Genomic DNA, 17,639 nt, shown 5'->3' with positions numbered 1-17,639 from the left:
TAAGGTAAGGGGCAGGAGGTTTGGAGGGGATTTGAGGAAAAACATTTTCACCCAGAGTGTGGTTGGAATCTGGAATACACTGCCTGATGGGGTGGTAGAGGCAGGAACTCTCCCAACATTTAAGAAGTATTTAGATGAGCACTTGAAATGCCATAGCATACAAGGCTACGGGCCAAGTGCTGGAAAATGGGATTAGAATAGATAGGTGCTTGATGGCTGGCACAGACATGATGGGCCGAATGGCCTGTTTCTGTGCTGTATCACTCTACGACTCTATGACTTCCATTTGTGCTGTCAATTCATCAACCTTGTTGCGAATGCTGTGTGCATTCAGATAGAGTGCATTTAATTCTGCCTTTATTATTTTCACAATCTCTAGCCTTATCTACTGGCCCTCTCTTAGGTTTGTACGCTCTGTTTCCTCCTGCCACACTCAGATTATCAATTCCCTTGTTGCTACATTGCTCTCTTGCCTTCTCCTCTCTCTTTAAATTATCACATCTTTGCTCACTTGATTCCTCAGCCCCACTATTTAGTTTAAAGCCCTCTCTACCACCCTACTTATACAACTTGCCAGAACACTGGTCCTAGCTCAGTTCATGTGAAGAGTCTCCCAACGGTACAGCTCCCATTTTCCCCAGTACTGGTGCCAGTGCCCCATTAATCGAAACCCCTTTCTCCCACATCTATCTTTGAGCCATGCATTTAACACTCTAATCTTATTTATCCTATGCCAATTTGCTTGTGGCTCAGGTAATAACACAGAGATTATGACCTTTGAGGTTCTTTTTAATTTAGCCCCTAGCTGCCCATACTCCCTATGTAGAATCTCTTTCCTAGCCCTATCTATTTTGGTACCCATGTGGACCAAGCCCACTCCCCACCAGATTTGCAAACCGCTTAAATTCTCTTCAATTCTGCATACAGGAGACTCAGTCTGTATTTGAATGTTGCCGAAACAAAACTCATATCAACCCACACCTGGTAAGCCAAATATTCCACGTCCCATATATATTGAAGGAAAAACTTTGGAATATGTTGAGCACTTCCCAGCCACGGCAGCCACTTCTCTCAAAAGGCCGCCAAGAGGAGATCCAACACTGATCAGCAGCGCCACCTCAGCCTTCTACAAACTACGGCAGTGAGTGTTTGACAACAAAGACCTCTGCAAGTCAACAAAAGTCCAAGTGCACAGAGCAGTACTGCAGTGAGACCTGGACTCTATCAGTGACACATAACGGCGCTAGAGAAATTCCATAAGCAATATCTCTGCTACATCCTCAGGATTCGATGGGAGGACCGTCAAACAAATGCTAGTGTCCTTCTTGAAGCCAGCTCCACAAGAATTCAGGCAAAATGCCTGCTAAATGAACTTCGATGGTTTGGATGGCCGAAAACCATCTCCTCCGCCAAGTCTGGTTTCCTCAACTCTCAAATGGTCAGTGTTCCAGGGGAAGACAAGGAAAACGCTTCAAAGACACTCTGAAACTCTCTCTCTTTGAAGCGTGGCAGCATTAGGATTGATGACGGAGAGGAACTTGTTGCCAGTTGTTCAAAATGACGACAACCTGTCCATCAAGCTGCATCATGCTTTGAGTCCAAACACCTTAATGATGAGGCAAAGCGGTGGCAGAGAAAATAAGGAAAAGGAAGCAAATCCTGCACTCCGGATCCCACTACCTCATGGACGTCCTGCCCCACGTGCCCAAAGATCTACAGGTCAAGAATTGGCCTGTTCAGTCACCTGAAGACCCATGGCAGAAGCTCGCGACCTTGATGTCATCCTCGAATCAAGGGACAGCTGATGACAACTAATGGATTTTTGGTTTTAATATTGTTACGACCAGGTGAGGAAGGTGTCTAGGGGTCTGTTACTATCTTCATCTGGTCTTATTGTAACAGGGTTTAATTTTTAAACACACTGTTTTGAGCTCCCCTTTTGTGAATCCTTGTTTACAGCTTTCCAATTATAAGGCAAAGAAATGAACACAGCAGGCTTCCTTTGGTTTAAAGAAGAAAGATGAAATTTATTAAACCTTAAACTTAAACTCTAATACGGTTAATGCCAATGGATATGCAACGCGCCCATGCTAGCATGCACACGCGATACACACATGCAAATAAGGATAGAAAAGAGCAGAAGAAAAGATAAGTAGAACAGTTTGAGGCAATATCTTGTTACTGTTTTTTGAGCTCGCTTTAGTCCTTGATTGAAGAAATGGTCTTGCATTTCATTGGGACCCAGTATTCTTCTTAAACCTTGTTCACGTAGGAGACTTTTCGCTCCTTGATGTGTTTTCACAAGATTCAGTTCTCAGAGATGAGCAGGCAGGACTGGAGAGGTTCTGTTCCACACGGGAGCACACGGTGTTCTGAGTTCAAATTCTGTTTTTCCAGTTTAAAACTCCCCTAGTTGGCCAGCAGGTGGTCACGTGGCCGACTGGTTTGACCAGGTCTCTTCTGTGTATTGAGGTGGGGACTAGTTCTTTGTTTCAATGTTGTCTGGTACTATGTAAATTCCTTCCAGTCAGGTACTTGCAATTTTAAGGTTTTGTTCATGTGGCGAAATCATGTGTGTCTCAGTCTTGGCAGGTGGGGGTTTGCCTGACACCAGGGGAATGAAATGCGATTTAAACAAAAACAGTGCATTTCATTACTGAGTTTGAGAGAAATATAAGACATAGAAAGAAAAACCATGCATTTCTCTCATTCATTTCTATTCATTCACCAATCTTAAAGCTTGTTAAAAATGGTCTGTTCTGGGGGCCAGGGCTGCTTTACAAAGACGTTTGACTTCAGGGGATGGGTGGTTCCCTTTTCCTCTGACTGTGGGAAAGGAGTCTTTGTTACTGTCCCCTTTGTTCTCTGGGACACTCCTACCTGCAGGTATTTGTGCAGACTTAACTGCATTCTCCTGTGACACTTCGACTAGGTGAGGCATCACCCTCACAGTTTCTCTGCCCCCTGAAGGTCTCTTTTTATCTCTGCAGGTTCCTGTAAATGCTGTTAGCAACTCTAGTGGGGTGCTTCTATAGTCTGCATTCACATAGGAGGATGAGGGGTCTAACATTTCACATTTTGCGGGTGTTGGTTGACCGCACAGAAGGGGTTTTCAACCCGGATTTTTCCCGGACTTCATTTAACCTGCCCTCTTGGTCACTTTTTTCCCCCTTCTATTTCTAAACTTTTGCCAACCGTGTGCCTGCCTGTCCCCTTTTGTTCTCGGTGGGGGTCCCTCACAGTTCACCAGCCCTCTGCTGGAGGGTCATCCTGACACCAGTACAGGACTTAGGGGTGCAGGTTTCAGTATAGGTTGCGGTTTCCCCTCAACCTGGCACATGGGGCAACTCCTGCAGTACTCCACCACATCTTTGTGGAGTTTTGGCCAGTCAAACTGCTGTATTATGTGGGCTTTGGTCTTTCGTATACCAGCAAGTATAGCTACCATAGTCTCATGGGCCCTTCTTAATATTTCTTCCCAGTACCTCTGCGGCGCCACTACTGGTGAACCATTGTCCACTCCTTGCCCTCAGGTCTGTGAGGAGAACTCCATTTCCTCATCAGTACCCCATTCTTTAAACAGTAGCAGTCAGAGACTCCCTGTGCTTCACTTTCAGGTTGGGCAGCCTGTGCTAACTCTTGCAATACTGGGTTGGTTTGCTGAGCCTCAGCTAGTGAAAATCCATTTAATTCGTTCCCTGGGTCTCCTAACTTTCCAAAGAAAGTCTCGGACAGGCAAACCTCATGGTCATTTGCCTGCTGTGCCAATGCAGTCTCCTTTGGGGGAGCTGGTTTGATCATGGCCTGACACTGCCACTGCCCTGTCTCTCTGACCTACTGCGGTCTTTCTTTCACTACTGGGGGCGCTACCACCTTCACCCCTGCCAGATCATTACCTCGGAGCAGGTCAACCCCGTGCACAGACAAACTAGGGACAATCCCTACGGTCACTGGTCCCGAAACTAGGTCGCACTCCAGGTGCACCCGGTGTACAGGTACAGGCATACACTGCCCTCCAATACCATTCACCACCATTTTGGTGTTCACTGCACTCACTGGGGGAAAAGTCAGGTCTTTTCCCAATAAAAGGGATCTGGTGCCACCTGTGTCCCTGAGAATTACTATGACCTTGCTTGCCTCACTCAAGGGATGTGCGGTTACTTTCCCTTCAAATACAAAACCCTGATAACCTTCAGAAATCCTATTAATCTTTCCTGCACTAGCCGTAGTAAGCTTCCTGGGTTGCACTGTTACTGCATTTAAAGCCACAGCTTGTCCTGTGTTTTCCATCAGGGTCCCCACTACACTGAGCGTGTGTGCCCTGATTAACCCTACCGGTTTCCCCTTTAGTTTCCATCAGTCAGCTTTTAAATGCCCTGCCTTATTACAATGGAAGCACACAGGTCTCCGGGTCTCACTCTTGCTCACAGCACCTTCCTTTTTGACTGGAGGAGTGCCCCCTGTGTCTCCTGCTTTCCTTTCTTTTCCAGGACTGCCTGGGCTTCTATCACCTTCCCACCCTCTGTCCTTTTCAGATTTGTGGGGGTGATCAGGAAAGTTTCTCCCCTGGGAAAGCAACTCATAAATTAAAGCAAACTCATTGGCCACAACAGCTGCTTGCCGGGCTCCCTAAACCCATTGCTCCTCTACATGGGTTTTTATTGAGAATGGGAGAGAGTTTTTAAATTCTTCTAACAGGATTGCTTCTCAGAGTCTCATAGCTGAGTTGTATTTTTAAATCCCTTAGCCACTGGTCAGTTGGATTGGCTTGCTTTTTGAGGGTTCTAAACTTTTGGCGATAGGCTTCGGGTACTAATTCACATGCTCCGAGGATAGCATTTTTGGTCAGTTCATAATTTGATGAACTCTCATCTGGCAACAAGGAATAAACCTCATGGGATTTTCCAGTTAGTTTGCTTTGCAGTAAAAGAGACCAGGCCTCAGCTGGCCTTTTTAGCTGCCTTGCCAGTTTCTCGAATGACACAAAGAACGCGTCCACATCTTCCTCATTTTCCTAATTGAATTTTGGAATTATAGAAGGCCCTCTCTTTCTCCCTCTCCTGCCTCTCTCTCTTCCTCTAATTCAAGTTTCCTTTGTTCTAGTTGTAACTTTTCTAGCAGTACCCTCTCTGGGTCTGCTTCTAACCCTGCTTCTGCTTCAGATTCGAAGGAAAAATGGTTGGCCACTAGCCTTAGGAGTTCAGAATACCTGGTCTTGCCACGTACAGTGATCCCACACTGCTCAACCATTTTTCTCAACTCCTCCATAGACAGTGCTTTTAACTTATCCCAAGTTACTTCACCCTGACTTGGAGAGCTTTTTAGATTAGATTAGAGATACAGCACTGAAACAGGCCCTTCGGCCCACCGAGTCTGTGCCGAACATCAACCACCCATTTATACTAATCCTACACTAATCCCATATTCCTACCAAACATCCCCACCTGTCCCTATATTTCCCTACCACCTACCTATACTAGTGACAATTTATAATGGCCAATTTACCTATCAACCTGCAAGTCTTTTGGCTTGTGGGAGGAAACCGGAGCACCCGGAGAAAACCCACGCAGACACAGGGAGAACTTGCAAACTCCACACAGGCAGTACCCGGAATCGAACCCGGGTCCCTGGAGCTGTGGAGCTGTGAAGCTACTTGCTTCCGTTGCAGACATGTTGGTATTCAATCTCACACAATCACAAGAAAACCTATAGTAATTTGCTCTTTTTGCTTGGGAACAATTTGGCTTCCCATTTCCAATTTCACTCATCTGTGAGTAAACTTCTGGACATTAGCACCCAATTTCTGTACGACCAGGTGTGAAAGGTGTCTCGGGGTCTGTTACTATCTTCACCTGGTCTTATTGTAACAGGGTTTAATTTTTAAACACACTGTGGTTTGAGCTGCCCTTTTGTTAATCCTTGTTTATAGCTTTCCAATTATAAGGCAAAGAAATTAGCACAAACAGGCTTTCTTTGGTTTTAAGAAGAAAGATGAAATTTATTAAACCTTAAACTTAAACTCTAATATGGTTAATGCCTACGGATGTACGACGCGCCCATGCTAGCATGCACACGCGATACACACATGCAAATAGGGACAGGAAAGAGCAGAAGAAAATATAAGTAGAACAGTTTGAGGCAATATCTTGTTACTGTTTTTCGAGCTCAGTGTAGTCCTTGATTGAAGAAATGGTCTTGCGTTTCGTTGGGGCCCAGTATTCTTCTTAAACCTTGTTCACGTAGGAGACTTTTTTCTCCTTGAGTTTCATGTGTTTTCACAAGATTCATTTCTCTGAGAGATGAGCAGGCTGGGCTGGAGAGGTTCTGTTCCAACCGGGAGCACACAGCGTTTTGAGTTCAAATTTTGTTTTTCCAGTTTAAAACTCCCCTAGTTGGCCAGCAGGTGGTCATGTGACTGATTGGTTTGACCAGGTCTCCTGTGTATTGGGGCGGGGGACTGGTTCTTTGTTTCAACGTTGTCTGGTACTATGCAAATGTCCTTCCAGTCAGGAGCTTGCAATTTTAAGGTTTTTTTCATGTGGAGAAATCATGTGTGTCTCAGTCTTGGCAGGTGGGGGTTTGCCTGACAATATTGAGACCATTCATACAGCTGCCTGCGCTGCTGGTTGGCATTATCCTCAGTGGATGTTTGCCGTGCTTGATTTTCAATCCATTTAAATTATTGGCAGGAAAATCAAACATTGGGCCTGTGATTTCCCGACCAGTGCTTATGAGCATCATTCTTTGCCAGAAACGCCCAATTGAGAAATCAGGCCTACAGAGGTAACTCAGTGGGAGTGGTACATTAACACATCATGCATGTATAGTGTCATGCAGGCCCCCACCTGCCAAGAATGAGGCACATTAATTTTTCCACATGGACGTTCACTTTCAAATTTTTGCTGGGAAGAAGGGAAGGCCTGTTACAAGGAATTACCAGGCCCCTGGCCGGAAAGTTAGTTTTGCATATCAGCAGACAGTGTTGGAACAAAGGAGCTATCCCCTGCTCCCATTCAATACACAGAACAGACCTGGTCAAACCAGTCGATCACTTGACCACCCTGCTGGCCAACCTGGGATGTTTTAAGTTGTATAGACAATGTTTGAACTGGCAGAAAGCTATTTGGTCCTGGACTGAGGCAGACCTCCTCTCCTGTCTGCTCCCATCTCTTTCTCACGGAACTCTAAAACCACCTGAAGACACATGAACCCCAATAGAGAAATGTCTCCTACAGTGAACAAGGTTTAAGAAGAATACTGGGCCCCAACGAAAAGCAAGGTCTACCTACAATCAATGACTATAGCGAACTCGAAGCACAGTAACAAAAAATGCTCTTTAGAGATTGCCTCAAACTTTTTCACATTATTTTTCTTCTGCTCTTTCTGTCCCTATCTGCATGTGTGTATCACGTGTGCATGCTTGTGTGGGCACGTTGTGTATCCTTGGGTGTTAACCGAATTAGAGTTTAAGTTTAATAAAATTTCACCTTTCTTCTTTAAACCTAAGAAAGCCTGTTTGTGCTTATTTCTTTACCTTATAATTGGAAAGCGGTGAACAAGGATTCACTTTGTGTTTAAAAAAATAAAACCCTGTTACAGTAAGACCAGGTGAAGGCTGAAAGGGAACCCTGGACCTCTTTCTCACATGGTCGTAACAATAGTATGAGACAGCATTTGTTCTTGGGAACAGCAGTAAAGGATATTAGGGAAGGAGCAGTTAGCGAAGTTGACTAACATACTTTGTAGCAAACATGACGAGCATTACTTTCCCTCACTGTACTCAACCCAATCTGCTTGTTACATCGGGATGATCCAGGTGCAAAAGGACAATGCATGACTGATCAATTTCTTAAACCCCTTTGCCCTGCCTCCTTCACCTTCACCTCCAATATCAAATACGAAATGCTAATGGATTTTTGTTTTTAAAATTGAGACCATCCATGCAACTGCCCATGCTGCTATCACTGCTGCTCCGGATCTGTCATCAGTCTGCCAGCTGGTCTTGCAGTTCTCCAAGTTTGTTTTAAGCTGGCTTTCTCAATCAAATGACACGATCAATTCAGATATGGTATGCTATCTTGAAGCTATATTTCTGGAATTATTTTTAATATATTCATTCATGGGATCTGGGCATTGCTGGCAAGGCAAGCATTTATTGCCGATCCCTAATTGCTGTTGAGAAGATTGTGGTGAACTGCCTTCTTGAACTGCTGCTGTTGCTGTGTGGTGTAGGTACTCCATAGTGGTGTTAGATAGGGTATTCCAGGATTTTGACCCAGGGGCAATGAATAAATGACAATATATTTCCAAGTCAGGATGGTGTGTGATTTGGAAGGGAACTTGGAGGTGGTGATGTTCCCATGTGCCCTATGTGGCAGAGGTCACAGGTTTGAGAGCTGCTGTTGAAAAAGACTTAAAGGAGTTGCTGCAGTGCATCTTGTGGATGGTACACACTGCAGCCACTGTGCGCCAGTGGTGGAGGCAGGGAATGTTTCAGATGGTAGGTGGGGTGGCTGTCAAGTGGGCTGCTTTGTCTTGGATGATGTCAAGCTTCTTGAGTGTAGTTTGATTGTTTCAATCATCAGCGAACATCACCACTTCACTCTCATTCTTCATTCATGCTGCTTCTTTGTCTCAAGGGTCAAAGGTTGCTGATAACTCATTAATTTATTTCTAAAGGCCATATTTTTAAAAATTAGTCTGTGGTAAGTGCAGCCCACTCCCAATAATATTTTGTGCTGCTTTTAATCAGTTCATTATTACATTGAATGCGCAGCCTAAAAGTTCATGGGAGGATTACAACAGCATTTTTTGCTTTTATTTAATTAATTAATTTGCCCAGCCAACTCCTCATGATATTCTCTGGTTCTTTTAATTAATTAACTTTCAAGAGGATCCTAACACCACTTTGTCCTTTTGATTAATTAATGTACTGCCCATTACCACTGCTTTAAATTACGAATTCCATTGCCATTAAATAATTGGTAAAAGAACAAGAAGTGAGATGTGAATTTTTTTTTACAGTGAGTTATGATCTGAAATGCACTGCCTGAAACAATGGTGGAAGCATTTCAACAGTAGCTTTCAAATTGGCATTTAATATGCGCTGGGAAAGGAAAGATTTTCAAGGCTGTGGGACGGAGAAGGGGAGCAAAACTTATTGGATAGTTATTTCAAAGAACTGGCACAGGCACAATGGGTCGAATGGCTTCCTGTGCTGTACGAGTCCATGATTCTGAATGGCTGGCTTTTTTATTTGATAAATTTTGCAGGAATTCTATTGAATTAAATAATCATTGACATTGATGCAGGATAGGATACATAGAATCGTGGAATCATAGAAGTTTAAGGCACAGAAAGAGGCCACTTGGACCATCGTGTCTGTGCCAGCCGAAAAACGATCCACCTATTCTAATCCCACTTTCCAGCATTTGATCCATAGCCCTGCAGAATACGACACTTGAGGTGCATATCCAGACTCCTTTTAAATGAGTTGAGAATTTCTTCCTCAACTACCCTTTCAGGCAGTGAGTTCCAGACCCCCACCACCCTCTGGGTGAAAAAGTTTTTCCTCATCTCCCCTCTAATCTTTCCACCACTCACTTTAAATCTATGCCCCCCTCGTCACTGACCTCTCTGCTAAGTTGAATAGACCCTTCACCTCCACAGTATCCAGGCCCCTCAAAATTTTGTACATTTCGATCAGATCTCCCCTCAGCCTTCTCTGTTCCAAGGAGAACAACCCAGCCTATTCCATCTTTCCTCATAGCTGCATTTTTCCAGTCCTGGCAACATCCTTGTAAATCTCCTCTGTACCCTCTCTAGTGCGATTACAGCCTTTCTGTAATCAGGTGACCAGAAGTGCACACAGTACTCAAGCTGTGGCCTAACCAATGAGTTATACAGTTCCAGCATAACCTCCATGCTCTTATATTCTATACCTCAGCTAATTCAGGTAAGGATTCCATATGCCTTCTTAACCACCTTATTGACCTGTCCTGCTACCTTCAGGGATCTGTGGACATTCACTCCAAGGTCCCTCACTTCCTCTACACTTCTCAGTATTTTCCCATTAATCGTGTATTCCTTTGCCTTGTTTGACCTCCCCAAAATGCATCACTTCACACTTCTCCAGGTTGAATTCCATTTGCCACTTTTCTGCCCATCTGACCAGACCATCAATATCTTCCTGCAGCCTACAACTATCCTCCTCGCTATCTAACACACGGCCAATCTTTATGTCGTCTGCAAACTTCTTGATCATGCCCCCAACGTTTACGTTCAAATCGTAAATATGTACCACAAAAAGCAGGGGACCCAGTACAGAGCCCTGCGGAACGACACTGGAAACAGCCCTCCAGTTGCTAAGACACTTGTCAACAATTACCCTTTGTTTCCTGCCACTGAGCCAATTTTGTGTTCACCTTGCTGCATTTTGCTGGATCCGATGGGATTTTATTTTTTTAACCAGTCTGCCATGTGGGACCTTGTCAGAAGCCTTGCTAAAATCCATGTAGACCACATCAACTGCACTACCCTCATCAATCATCCTCGTTACTTCTTCAAAAAATTCGATCAAGTTGGTCAAACAAGATCTTCCCTTAGCAAATCCATGCTGACTATCCTTGATTAACCTGTGCCTTTCTAACTGACAGTTTATCCTGTCTCTCAGAATCAATTCCAATAATTCACCCATTACTGAGGTTAGACTGACTGGCTTGTAATTATTTGATCTATCCTTCGCTCCCTTTATAAACAGAGGTACAATGTTAGCAATTCTCCAATCCCCCAGCACCATACCTGTGGCCAGCAAGGACTGGAAAATAAAAGCAAAATACTGCAGATGCTGGAAATCTGAAATAAGAACCAGAAATGCTGGAAATACTCAGCAGGTCTGGCAGCATCTGTGGAGAGAGATGCAGAGTTAACGTTTCAGGTCAGTGACCCTTCATCAGATTTGAACTGGAAAATGATGGTCAGACCTTCTGCTATTCCCTCTCTTGCTTCTTTTAACAGCCAAGGGTACACTTCATCTGGCCCTGGTGATTTTTCAACTATCAAGGATGCTAATCCCATTAATACTTCCTCTCTCCCTATGTTTATCACATTCAATACTTCACACTTCTCCTTAACTATAATAATTGCATCGTCTCCCTCTTTTGTGAAGACTGACGCAAAGTATTCATTAAGAACCATACCGACATCTTCTACCCCTACACATAGGTTACCTCTATGGTCTTTTATTGGCCCTACTCTCTCCTTAGTTATCCTCTTACTCTTAATGTATTGATAAAACATCCTTGAGTTCACCTTGATTTTGCTTGCCAGTATTCTTTTATGCCCTCTCTTTGCGTTCCTAATTTCATTTTTGATTTCACCCCTCCATTTTCTATACTCCTCTCAGCTTTCTGTAGTATTGAGTTCTCAGCGTCGGACATAAGCTTTCCTTTTCTTCCTTATCTTACCCTGTAGGCTCCTTGACATCCATGGGGCTCTAGATTTGGCCGTCTCACCCTTTTTGTTTGAGGGAACAAGTTTACTCTGAACCCCTTGAATCTCCTCTTTGAATGCCTCCCACTGTTCTGACACTGATTTACCTTCAGGTAGCTGTTTCCAGTCCACTTGCGCTAAATCACTGCTCAGTTTAGTAACACTTAATCTGTACTAATGCTTTGTCTTTCAACACACCATTAACATATTGTTTGCCTTTGCTCCGTGACCTTTTGGTCAGCTATGTGGCCTGGTCCAATCTAGACCTCCTTTGTTATCTCTTGCCCCACCCCCACCTCACTTGCTTATAATCTGTGACTTTTCTAATATTTGTCAGTTCCGAAGAAGGGTCACTGACCCGAAACGTTAACTCTGCTTCTCTTTTCACAGATGCTGCCAGACCTGCTGAGTGGTTCCAGCATTTCTTGTTTTTATTTCAGTTTAGTAAAATTTGCCATGTCCCAATTGAGAACTGGCACTCCTGTTCTAACTCTGTCCTTTTCCATAATTATGTTAAAATTGACTGAATTATGATCACTGCCACCAAAATGCTCTCCCACTGCCACTCCTTCCACCTGCCCATCTTCATTTCCTAAAACTGTCTGAAATTGCACCTTCTCTTGTTGGACTTGCTACATATTGGCCAAAAAAGTTCTCCTGAATGCACCTGAAGAATTCTGCTCCCTCAATTCCTTTCACACTAAAACTATTCCAGTTAATATTGGGGTAGTTAAAATCCCCTACTATTACTGCCCTATTGTTCTTGCACCTCTCAGGGATTTGCCTACATATCTGCTCTTCTATCTCCCTCTGACTGTTTGTGGGTCTATTGTACACTCCCAGCGGTGTGATTTCCCCATTTTTGTTCCTTAGCTCAATCCATATGGCCTCATTTGATGAACCTTCCAACATATCATCCCTCCTCACAGCTGTAATAGTTTCCTTGACCAAAATAGCCACCCCCCCTCCCCTTATCCCCCTCCCTATCACATCTGGAAACCCTGTAAACGGGAACGCTGAGCTGCCATTTCTGTCCCTCCTTAAGCCATGTTTCTGTAATAGTTATGATATCATACTGCCACGTGTCTATCTGTTCTCTCAGCTCATCTGCTTTATTTGCTATACTCCTTGCATTGAAATAGATACCCTTGAGCACTGCCAGTCTCTTTTTTATTTTCTAACCTTTGTTTCCTCTGTCTTCCAAACTCATCCATTAATTTCCTGCCTTCCATTTTCATTTCTGATTTGTCCCAACTGAGTCTACCTTCAGGTCCCCATCCCCCTGCCAAACTAGTTTAAACCCTCCCCAACAGCACTAGCAAAACATCTCGCAAGGAACTCCGTCCCGGCTCTGTTCAGGTGCAACCCGTCTGGCCTGTACAGGTCCCATCTTCCCCAGAGTCGGTCCCAATGTCCCAGGAATCTAAAGCCCTCCCTCCTGCATCATCTTTCCAGCCACGCATTCATCTGTTTTATCCTTCTATTTCTATATTCACTTGCGCGTGGCACTGGTAGTAATCCGGAGATTACTACTTTTGAGATCCTGCTTGCTAATTTTTTACCTAACTCTCTAAATTCTGACTGCAGAACCACATTCCTCTTTCTACCTATGTCGTTGGTTCCGATGCTGTGCAGCCCCACTCGGTGACATCCTTTACAGGCAGTAGAATTTAGATAAGTTGAAGTTTATAGAGGGTAGAGGATGGCAGGCCAGAAGAGCATTTGAATTGTCAACTCCAGATGTGAAAAAGCAATGTGGTGGAGATGGAGGTGGAAACTCTCTGTAGGAGAGGATATCAGTCTGATTCTTAGCTTGGGGTTGATTTGGATTTCAAACTTTTGAACAGTCCAGTTTAATCTGAGCTATTGACAGGGAAGGAGAATGGAGTCGATGGCAAGGGTACAGAATTTTTGGTTGGGACTGATGGTCGTCTTAATGTTTAGTTGGAGAAAATTGCATTTAATTCAAGACTGGATGTCAGACTAATGGTTAGTCAGTACAGAGGTAGTACAGGGACCGAGTGAGGTTGTGGAAAGATAGGAGCTGGGTGTCATAAGAATACTTAATAGAAGCTGGGCCCATCTCTGGAAGATTTTTTTTTATTCGTTTAGGGGATGTGGGCGTTGCTGGCTAGGCCAGCATTTATTGCCCATCCATAAATGCCCTTGAGAAGGTGGTGGTGAGCCGCTTTCTTGAACTGCTGCAGTCCTTGGGATGTAGGTACACCAACCAACAGTGCTGTTAGGAAGGGACTTCCAGGATTTTTACCCAGCAGCAGTGAAGGAACGGCGATATAGTTCCAAGTCATGATGGAGTGTGGCTTGGAGGGGAATTGCAGGTGCTGGTGGTCCCGTACATTTGCTGCCCTTGTCCTTCAGGGGGGTGGATATCGCAGGTTTGGAAGGTGCTGTCGAAGGAGCCTTGGTGTGTTGCTGCAGTGCATCTTGTAGATAGTACACACTGCTGCCACTGTGCGTCACTGGTAAAGGGAGTGAAAGTTGAAGGTGTTGGATGGGGTGCCAGTCAAGCGGGCTGCTTTGTCCTGGATGGTGTCGAGCTTCTTGAGTGTTGTTGGAGCTGCACCCATCCAGGCAAGTGGAGAATATTCCATCACATTCCTGATTTGTGCCTTGTGGGGAAACGGGAGGTGAGTTACTCGCCGCAGATTTCCCAACCTCTGACCTGCTCTTGTAGCCACAACATTTATGTGCCTAGTCCAGTTCAGTTTCTGGTCAATGGTGACCCCCAGGATGTTGATAGTGAGGGATTCAGCGATGGTAATGCCAGTGAACGTCAAGGGGAGATGGTTAGATTCTCTCTTGTTGGAGATGGTCATTGCCTGGCACTTGTGTGGCGCGAATGTTACTTGGCACTTATCAGCCCAAGCTGGATGTTGTCCAGGTCTTGCTGCATATGGACACGGGCTGCTTCAGTATTTGAGGAGTTGTGAATGGTGCTGAACATTATGCAATCATCAGCGAACATCTCCACTTATGTTGGAAGGAAGGTCCTTGAAGCAGCTGAAGATGGTTGGGCCTAGGAAACTTCCCTGAGGAACTCCTGCAGTTTCTTGATATCATGTGGAGTGAATCAGATTGGCTGTAGACTGGCATCTGTGATGGTGGGGACCTAAGATCTGATCCTTTGGTTGTGGGATCGCTTAGCCCTGTCTATTGCATGCTGCTTCTGCTGTTTGGCATGCCTGTAGCCCTGTGTTGTAGCTTCACCAGGCTGACACCTCATTTTTAGGTATGCCCTCCTACCCTCTTCAGTGAACCAGGGTTGCTCCCCTGGTTTGATGGTAATGGTAGAATGGGGGATATGCCGGGCCATGAGATTACAGATTATGGTTGAATATAATTCTGCTGCTGCTGATGGCCCACAGCACCTCACGGATGCCCAGTTTTGAGTTGCTAGCTCTGTTCGAAATCTATCCTATTTAGCACGGTGGTAGTGCCAAACAACACAATGGAGGGTACCCTCAGTGTGAAGACGGGATTTCGTCTCCAAGAGGACTGTGTGGTGGTCACTCCTACCAATACTGTCATGGACAGATGCATCTGTGACAGGTGGATTGGTTTGGATGAGGTCAAGTAGGTTTTTCTCTCTTGTTGGTTCCCTCACCACTTGCCGCAGACCTAGTCGAGCAGCTATGTCCTTTAGGACTCGGCCAGCTCAGTCAGTAGTTGTGCTACCAAGCTATTGTTGGTGATGGACATTGAAGTTCCACACCCAGAGTACATTTTGTGCCCTTGCTACCCTCAGTGCTTCTTCCAGTTGGTGTTCAACATGGAGAAGCACTGATGCATCTGCCAAGGGGAGGCAGTAGGTAGTAATCAGGAGGTTTCCTTGCCCATGTTTGACCTGATGCCATGAGACTTCATGAGGTCCGGAGTCAATGTTGACTCCCAGGGCAACTCCCTCCCGACTATATACCACTCTGCCACCACCTCCGGTGGGTCTGCCCTGCCGGTGGGACAGGAGAAACCCACGGATGGTGATGCTAGTGTCTGGGACATTGTCTGCAAGGTATGATTCCGTGAGAATGACTATGTCAGGCTGTTGCTTGACTAGTCTGTGGGACAGCTCTCCCAATTTTGGCTCAAGCCCCCTGATGGTCGTTAGGAGGACTTTGCAGGGTCGACAGGGTTGGGTTTGCCATTGTCGTTTCCAGTGCCTAGGTCGATGCCACGTGGTCCATCTGGTTTCATTCCTTTTCTTAGACTTTGTAGTGGTTTGATACAACTGAGTGGCTTGCTAGGCCATTTCAGAGGGCATTTTAAGAGTCAACCACATTGCTATGGGTCTGGAGACACATGTAGACCAGACCAAGTAAGGATGGCAGATTTCCTTCCCTAAAGGACATTAGTGAACCAGATATCACTAAGTGCAGCATATACATGAGGACAAAGAGCGAACCAAGAATGAATCTTTAGAAAACTGCCAAAGCGACAGTAGAGGGGTGAGAAGAGAGGCCATTGGTAGAGATTTATTGCATAGACTTGGATAGACAAGAGTGGAATCATTCAACTGCAGTCCCATCAAGCTGGACAGTGGAGGATAGACATTGTGGAAAATGATGTCGTTCAACCGTATCGAAAGCTGCAGAGAGCTAGAGATGGAATAATGTGTTGCAGTTACAAAGATTACAATTTGCGACTTTGGTTAGGGCTGTTTCAATACTGTGGAAGGGTGAAAACCAGATTGGAAAGATTCAGATGGAGTTGCGAGAGAGATGGGCATGTATCTGACCAATATAGATGGTGTGAACAGGGTTGTTCACAGTTCCCTGTCTGATTTTCTTTTGCTTGCAGAGGTACTCAGTGAAATATGGCACCATGTCAGTCTTGGGATGGGAAATAGTGGCACACCTGACCTGGGCCGGTTCTGTATGCATCAAGTGCCTTACTTCTGTCCAGGACAGGGAAAGGAAATGAGAATTTACTCCTATAATCGCCCATATAGTGCACACTTCATATAGGCATCTACTTATTTCCTGCCACATTTCATTTAACACATTTCTGTTGTCCAAGTTTGTCATATCTCCTGATTCACTGTGATCACTGATATGGAAAATGACATAAAATGTATAAATAGGTATACCAATTGTATCCTGGCTCACATTGCAATATTTGATTTTAAAATATTCACTTTTATAATAGAACTACAATGAGTCTGCATTGGATACACATTTTTATTTAAAATAAATTCCTTTAAACCCAATTCCAATTGATTATACATAGAGTCCGTTGATCTGGAATGGCTTGATCTAAATGTTGAAATAGAACATGTACATTGAATAATTTAATATTAAATTGACTGAATCAATTAAACGTCGCATGATGAAGTTAGCTAAATATCTTAATAAAATCTACTCAATATTTGAAACTTCATTTAGGTTTCGTATTTTAAAGGTTCCCTCAAGTGGCAGGATTAGAGTTTGGATTTGATCCAAGTGCAGAACCAGGGCACAGGATTGTTATAGACTCGGTGAAGGTACAGGGACTGTACTTGGACAGAAATAGGACATACTTACTTGCAATCAAGGAATATCTAGCAAAAGTAAGTTGTAATGTTGAACCCTTTATAGTATCTAAGAAAAATATCCAGATTATCTTGTTTATAACAGGAAAAACACATTAATCACATGTCTAAGATTTAATATGTGCCTCACTCTAAGTGATCATTTGTGATATTCGCATGCGAATGCTTAACCTGTTCAAATTTGACCTCATGTTTGCTTATTGTGTTTAGCTGAAGCATTGACCTATAGAGAAACTTATTTCTTGCCACTAATTTTCTTTTTCTTATCCTTTGCTATGTTAGTTTGCATTTATAGTAACATACACCTTGTAACAAACATTTGGGACAAAATTCCTCAGGGGTGTTGCTGGTCTCCCGCTATAATTCTGGCAGGTGACTGATGGAACTCCCTGAAAAATGTTGCTGTCTTTGCTGCGCCAGCGTATAAGACCCTTGGTCTACAAGGAACCAGATGTAAAATCAAAGGATAATATGTTGAAGTGGCAGTGGATACTGGCCTTCAATTCTGCTTTCATGGCTCTATCAATTGCCCGCATGAACTTTGACAGGATTAGTGACAATGGGTACATTAGGCACTTGTTTTGACGTTTTGAGAAGATTAATA

General features: G+C 44.3%; 1 protein-coding gene across 1 annotated transcript in view; it reads left to right on the top strand.

Annotated features, from left to right (window-relative positions):
* Positions 1 to 17,257, top strand: part of LOC137362666 (trifunctional nucleotide phosphoesterase protein YfkN-like) — a 100,960-nt gene extending 83,703 nt beyond the window's left edge. Inside the window, exons 6-7 of the mRNA XM_068027161.1 lie at positions 16,906 to 17,053; positions 17,246 to 17,257. Of these exons, the coding sequence (XP_067883262.1) occupies positions 16,906 to 17,053; positions 17,246 to 17,257 (160 nt within the window). The remainder of the gene's footprint in view (positions 1 to 16,905; positions 17,054 to 17,245) is intronic.
* The last annotated feature ends 382 nt before the right edge of the window (positions 17,258 to 17,639 follow it).

The sequence above is a fragment of the Heterodontus francisci genome, chromosome 1 (genome assembly GCF_036365525.1).
Source record: "Heterodontus francisci isolate sHetFra1 chromosome 1, sHetFra1.hap1, whole genome shotgun sequence".
In the NCBI taxonomy this organism is placed as follows: Eukaryota; Metazoa; Chordata; class Chondrichthyes; order Heterodontiformes; family Heterodontidae; genus Heterodontus; species Heterodontus francisci.
The sequence above is the reverse complement of the archived record's forward strand: the minus strand, read 5'-3'. Positions and strand labels throughout refer to the sequence as shown.